Here is a 7,623-nt window from a genome sequence, read left to right on the forward strand (position 1 = left end):
AGTTTCTTATCGATATTTTTGTTATACGTGGGAGTTCATTAAAAAGACATAGCGCAAAAAAGAATGCATTGTTTTGTCTTTCGATCGGTGTATTGGTCACTGTTCATGTTTGCATAGTTTCCGAGAACACTTTGATAAAAATATGGCCCAGGAATGCAAACGCACGTAGGTGCTATTTAAATGTCAAATATTTAATAAAAAGCCACATTGTTTTCCAATGTTTGCCTTTCTATTGTTCAATAATGGTTTTTATTTGTTATATGTATATTTTGTGCGATGCAATTTGTACAAAAATGCATTTTCTGAAGAATTTAAAATTTGGCAAACGCACGTTGGCATTTTCATAATGCAAACGCACGTAGCCTGCCTAAAATGGCAAACGCATGTAGGTATCTCATAATGAGTAGTGAACGCATTTGTCGTTCGCTTTTGAAACTAAATTTAGTTTATTAATATCTTCTTTCTCTGATATCCATTAATATTGAAGTAAGACTTTTTTATTTATATTATTTATATTATCATAATACCTACGGTCATAAACTTTAGGGAAAGTGAAGCACTTTATGAAGTATAACTTAGCTCTTTGCACAAGACATATTTTGTTGATGAAAATGCCTTTACCGATGATGTACTTCTAACAAACTACAAAGTGTGTAATGTATTTTGCGAAGGTATCCTAGTGGCGCTGAATTAATGAATGACTGTCTGTTTCAGTGATGTCATTTGTTTGCCGTGTTTGCGGGACTACACTGAAAACGGCATGGGGGCTGCGACTGCATGAGCAGCGACATGACGGCCTAGGAAAGTACTCATGCTGCCAGAAGTCATTCCTCACCAAGGAAAGCTTGACACGACATATGTTAGTGTTTGTGCATGTTTTTCATGTTATGTATTGGACAATACATATACACATTTATAATAGTATTTCCAAATGATTGCTCAGTGGTTGATACTATTTACATATACACAAACCTAGGGCGTGTTGAGTATTTATCCAAAAAAAAGTTTGTTGGATGACCCTAAAATGAAGTTTGCAACTTTCGAAACAAATGCGGTGTTTTAGAAATTAATATGGAAGTTATATGTTTTCTTATAATTTATTTATTTTATTAATATCTGTTTTTGTATGGGGGATCTCTTCATATATCACAATATATTTAATAGATTATAAGAATATCAACTGTAAATATTTGTGCTCATTACTGTTGAATCTATGTTGATGTTTTTTTGTTTCTTCACAGGTGCAGCACTCACGGGGAATCCATGCAGTATGTCTGTACAAAATGCAAACAAGTGTTTGCAACACAGGCAGATCTTACACGACATCGGCGAAGAGAAGATGGTATCCTTGCCGAATGTAAATGTGATATCTGCGGGCTTTCTTTTAAAGAAAAAATTGACCTTAAGGCCCACATGGACAGCCACACGGGCGAGAAGGGCTACACTTGCAACGACTGTGGGAAAAGCTACCGCCATCGAAGCAGTTTATGCAAACACAGGTCTTTAAAACACTCAGAATAGAGATTGTGCTTTTGATAATGTTGTTTCGAAAACAGTTGTGTGTCACCTTTTATTAACCATTATGTTGAAATTGTTTTACTGGTGATCCTATATTATATAAATACCAACTGAAATGTATTTTTTCTGCTAAATTCACACGGCAAAATGCAGTTGATAAAACATTACTCTTCATTAGTGTGTGCATTTACTCTCTATTATTTCAACGGAATATAGACACACTATTACCCAAAAACGCCTTTTAAAAGGTCTTAATTATTAAGAATTTAATCCATACAAATGTTTTTTTTCTTTTTCTCTCCGCTGATAAACCATTTCCTAATACTACATACAACTACATAAACTATATAAAGTCACTAGTTCTCCAAAATTTACACTTTGTTTGGCGGTAGTCAATTTAAGTTATCATGCATGAACCTTTGTGATAAACCATTTATTTGGATATGAGTTTATGTAGAATTAATAGTTTCATGTTTACTTGATTTGTTATGTGATTACAGATGTGATTATATATGTGATTTAATGTGATTATTGGTGTGATTTAGTCAGACTTTCTGTGATCCTTTTATCGTGTGATAATCATTTTAGAATTATGATTAATCTATGTTGTTTTTTTGTAATTCTATTACAATTTTGTTAAAAACGTATGTGCCATACAATGCTGCTTTTTTATTCTGTTGTTTTTGTTACTTTCTTCTTGTAATTATGCATCAGTATTATACAGGTATATAACATTGATCTCAGGTTATACTTTTTGATTTAAGATTTGATATTCTGTCGCAGTTTTGATATAAGTATATCATGACTCAGTTAATACTTGTCTAGTACTAGTCATTATAAAATAAATGAAAAAGCTTGACATATCTTTTACTTTTTTACGGAAAATCATACCGAAGTATGAACAATTATAAAGGAGATGTAGCAGTCATGCTGGACAACAAATGAACGTATATGCATTCGATTAGTTTGCGTTATAATTGTTAATTCTTAAACTGCTTCTTGGTGAAGTTTTACATGATCCTCCATAGAGATAAGTATAGTTATACACTCTGGTAATGTAGTGTAGAAACATATAGAAATCAGTGGGTAAAAGGCAGCACTCAACACCTATTTGTTAAAGGACAGCGGCGCTAAAACTGTTTTAGTAGCATGTACTTTGACATCAACGAAATTTATTTCACGATATATTTATAATGGTGTATTTATATAATAAAATGTACACGTATAACACAAACACATGAACAGTTCTTAAAACGGTTATTGTGAACAGAGTTAATAGTCAACAGCTGTGGTTAGTATTCGAGTTAATCATTTACCATATCTGACGTATACCTGAACTAGAGTTCACAATTCAGCAGTGCATTGATATGGAACCGATACAAAATCTGCATAATTCTGAATTCAACTTGTTTTATGATATTATATCAATACATGAGTTTCATTTTATTAATTTAAGTGTCTATTCCCATACGATCTGTGATCAGCATCTTTGACTCATTTCGCCTAGCGCGCTCCCATCGCACACCGAGCGTTCCCTTTTGTAGAGCGTTTCTGTCCATGGAAACGGTCCCTTGCTTGTGAACACCCCTGCGCTGTTCATCAAACGCATGATTCCTGTAAAATAAAAACACTATATATAAATCAATTGTTCAGATAAATTATTCTAAACTCATACGGCATATTTGCATACTCATCCACATAAACACTTACTAATTGTGTTATATTTGATAAATGTATTAAACTGTCGAACTATAAAACAGTTCAATTATGTTAAACATTAGTTTGGATGATTATTCAAGTCAATTTAAAGTACTGTGTGCATGTAACATATTTCACAACAATAAACCAATACTAGCGTTTAAATTTATAGCTCTTATTTTTTCAATTCAATTTATACACATGTGAAAATATACGTTGTGGATTTCTCGTGTAAAACAATTGATTAAAATATATTGTGTAAACAATGGTTGATAAAAATGACAAACATTACTTCAAGCTAATTGAGGATACAGATGAGGGGCTTAATGTGTTGCAGGCTAGGCAAGTGTCTCCGCAAGTGGTGTAGTGTCCAGTCACTTCTTCTACCTCCGTAAGTCCATAGACATGAGATCGTCCAGTTCTGTACACAAACTTTCTGAAAATAATTAATTCAATCATTATTTGCAGTGGTGGCGTTAGTGGTAGTAGTAGCAGTAGTGGTGGTAGTTGTAGGGGTATCAGTAGTGGTAGTGGTAGTAGTTATGGTAGTGGTAGAAATAATTCTGGTAGTGATAGTGGTAGTAGTATGTATATAAGTATTATTTTTTTAAATAATTTTTAGCAGTATTTGGATAAACAAAACACCTGTCGGGATCTAGACGAACATGGAGTTGTTCGATGGCATTTCCAATGAATCGTCCGAATTCATCAGCTGTCACCGTGCCGCAACCAGTCCTGTCATGTAGCACAAGTTCGGAGAAAAATGTCTCACCAATAAGACTACTGAATGCCCTCACATTGTAGGTTCCACCGTGACACAGTGCGTACAGTATCGTCTTTGAATCGATATGCGCTATTAAAGCCTCCCAGAGCTGAATTGGCCATCCGTTTACGTACATGGTTGGAGGTGGGAATCTTGAAAAATTTATTCGTGATAGAAGACGTGTTCTCAGTCCCTCTCTCATGTTAAACCGTTCTATGGCTGTCATTCCTGAACTGTCTTCAGCTTCCCACCATAATCGAACATCACGACACAGATCAGCTGATTTAATTTCACCAGTTTTGCGCATTTCTAGTTCAACCGCTTCAGAAAAGTGAGTCGCTGCCATTGACGACGACATTGGATCTGTCACTTCATCTACCATAATCGGAGTTAAAAGAGTATTTCCATCCTTGGCGACTTTTCGCCATGCCGCGTTGCTTAGGTTATCCAATCCGCCTTTGCACGACTTACGTCTTGTTCTTGTAAGTAAATATGTCGCATCAATACATTTCACCTCCAATTGATTTCTTCGCAAACTATATTCAGGCTGATAAAACCATTCCCTGCAAGCACAACCGCCATCAATTTGCATATTATTGGAGACCCTTCCTTCGGCAATCCATTTCATATAACGATCGGACCACATACACTCTGCAATGGCACAGTTAAGTTCATATTTTGATGCGCATTTTGAAAGTACCTTTGTTGACAATTTGGATAGTGACGCAATAGTTGACGGCTTTTTGGGTAAACATTTCTTGTCGTTTCTCGGTATTGACAGGCCTAAACGAAGAGAAAGCACATCAAGCTTCGCCTGCTTTGTGGCTGTTTCTTTCACTTCAATCTGTTTTATCTTTTTAAAATATCTCACGATCACTCGTAGATCGACATCAAGCAGCGATACAAGTTTCTCAGAACTCGTAAGTATTTGCTTGATATCGTCGGGTTCAGATGAGTCCCATTTTCCTTTCTTATTGCTTGATTTATCAGTTCTCAACAAAGCTAATATATATTTTGCATCTTTCTCGCTTACATATGCTTTTGGTTGTGCCCGATCCTTTTTGTTGTCGTGTAAAGTAAAGGGCGATTTACAAATTTCATATACAGTGTTTGTACAGTTATTTTCATTTTGTACCACTAAATCATCGCGTTCATCAAGTTCACCTCGGTTTGTTTCTACATCTTCATTGTCTTCGTCTTTCTCGCCGCTAACCACATTTACTTCATCTATGCCTTGAGCTTCTCCTATCGGAACTGTCTTTTTTTCATTCGCAGTCATTGTCTGGTTTGTCTTCCGTTTGATTGGGGGTACATTGTTCATGTGGTTTGAGACATGAATTTCACACAATCCTGGTGAACGTTTGAAAAACCATTTAGGACATTTGTTCATTTTTGAGATAATTTGAGCCTTTTTCATCTGCTCTACCTCATGCCAAACGTGTTTTTGTAGTTGAAGAATAGTAAGTGGCCTATTATCAGCACTTCTTGCTACTAAATTGTGCCATTGTCCATCAAACGATTGGCATGGAATGTGCAGACCAGCATCATGACATTGGTTGTGAACTTTTTCCGCTATGTTTCGCATGGTTTTGGTGTCCAAACTATAACCTTTTGTAAACCATGCAACTGGAGCAGAAAGACAGATGCTTTTATTCCAGCTTCGGTTCAGGTCTGCGCATATGAACACTACAGATTCGGATGCCCTCTGTCTTTTCAGTTCATACATACATTCATGCAGATCTGCGATATTCATAATCAGGGTTATTGCTTCATCAACTGTTCTTGTGATTTGCAATGTGTTCGTATTTTCGGACTCTCCATCTTTGGCTGACTGAAACAGGCCAAGGAATTTTGCGTTCTTGCTTTCCTTCTGTATTTCGTCTTTCAAGATCTTCAGGCCATCTGGTAGTTTGTTTGGAAGTGTTTGCTTTCCTGAATTGAATAACGATCTAGCCAACGACATGGCTTTGCTAAATAACATTGTATTTCGTTTTAACTGAAATACAGATGTTTTGGTCTCAGTCCATGATACATACAGAAGTCGATCAACATCTAATGCTTCCATTTCTGACAGACATTGCAGTAAATACCTTTGTGGAAAATATGTGTGAGCCTCGCGCATTGGACATTTAATTTCAAGTGCAACTTTGGTATCTGTTTGTGATGGTCCTTTTCGCAGACTTCCATCCGGTGAAACCACAAAATATGGTTTCAGATGTTCATCCCGAAACACAACACATCCTTCTTCACAAACTACATATTCTGGATACAATACCGGTGCTATTTTGCCTACAAGGGTCGCCACCGCGTGAATTTCACTTTCTTCACCATGCTTCATTGCTTGTTTAACGTTCTCTGGGAAATCATTTTCTGGAAGGCCACATATTACTTTTTCTAAGTACTCCTTTTGAGATTTTAAACCATCCAAACCAAGACATTTGTGTAAGGTGCTTCCGGTCACCTTTGCCGCAGACCTAATTTGAAACCACTCTTCAGAGCGTTGTTTCACAAGTCTAGTACTAGGCGATGTACTTACGGAAGATAATTCTTCGATTGCCTTATATGTATCCATTGATTTAATGTCAACATATATGTCATCAACGAACGTCGACCCATTAAATGCGCTAACTATAATGCATATGTCTTTAATTACATCACCAGCCTTTTTGGTGAATGCAGTGATGTCATGCATGTACCCAAGTATGGCACTTATTGCGTAACTGAACTTGCCGTTCCGCCAATTTGAGTCACCACCTCTCTCGATCAGTTTTTCTTTTGCATATTCCTTTTTCTTCTTCAACTGTTCCATTTCATTCATACCAGAAGATAATCTCTTTAGAGAGTGTACTAGCACATTTTTCATGTTTGATTTGAGCTCCTTTGGCATATCTGAAATATGTGTCCGCCTTTTGCATTGCATACTGATTGAGGCACTCAACACATTCAGTTCGGTCATTGTTGTTTGAAGAACAGTTCTTCTTTCTTCTAATGTTTCCCCGTCCTCAAAACCAAGAAGGTCAACATCTCCACTTTCTTTGGTTAAACCTTGTTTCAGCTTCTTGCCGTCAAATGTAAGGCATGCCGATACGTGTCCAATCTTCTTCCCAAGCTTTGAGATTGCGTCATTTAAGATACCAGGATGGATGCGGTCTGCGTTCTCATATGGATCAAAAGAACGCAGAATTTTGATGTCTGGCACTGCAAAATTTACATTTGACGTGGCCGGGCTGTGCTGGCTTTTTTGAGAAATGCCTTGCATGATCTCGTTCTTATTTTTGAATCCTGACATGAAGTGGACAAATCTACTTCCAAAAAGTCGCCATCCAGTTTTCCAGAACTGCTTTGTATCATCACAGTATCGCATAGTTAAATGGAGATCTCCATCTTTGGATAGTTTCTGGATGACTGTAGGCAACAATTTCTGACATACACGCACTGTTTCAGCCACATCACACTCATTACTTTTAACATCACACGCTTCAACCACATCAGGATAACTTGTATGCGAACACTTCTGTGCATTGTTAACAGTATCACCCGAAAGAAAGTCTTTTTCTGTTTCATTTACAATTTGTTCCTGTATTTCCGCGAACCAATCATTTTCTTTAGATGCATTTTCTGTCTGAAAAAGGGGCCTACTAGTT

General features: G+C 36.6%; 2 protein-coding genes across 2 annotated transcripts; one reads left to right on the forward strand and one right to left on the reverse strand.

Moving 5' to 3' along the window:
* Positions 1 to 372: 372 nt before the first annotated feature.
* Positions 373 to 1,521, forward strand: LOC128240976 (zinc finger protein 69-like). Its single transcript, XM_052957964.1, has 3 exons — positions 373 to 385; positions 715 to 859; positions 1,242 to 1,521. Exons 1-3 carry the CDS (start codon positions 373 to 375, stop codon positions 1,519 to 1,521), a joined length of 438 nt encoding a protein of 145 aa, XP_052813924.1.
* Positions 1,522 to 2,969: 1,448 nt separating this feature from the next.
* On the reverse strand, positions 2,970 to 7,343 carry LOC128240977 (uncharacterized). Its single transcript, XM_052957965.1, has 3 exons — positions 3,862 to 7,343; positions 3,509 to 3,652; positions 2,970 to 3,132 (listed from the first exon to the last, which is right to left on the reverse strand). The coding sequence occupies exons 1-3, from the start codon at positions 7,341 to 7,343 to the stop codon at positions 2,970 to 2,972; spliced, it is 3,789 nt and encodes a 1,262-aa protein (XP_052813925.1).
* Positions 7,344 to 7,623: the final 280 nt, after the last annotated feature.

This window comes from Mya arenaria, chromosome 7, assembly GCF_026914265.1.
Source record: "Mya arenaria isolate MELC-2E11 chromosome 7, ASM2691426v1".
In the NCBI taxonomy this organism is placed as follows: Eukaryota; Metazoa; Mollusca; class Bivalvia; order Myida; family Myidae; genus Mya; species Mya arenaria.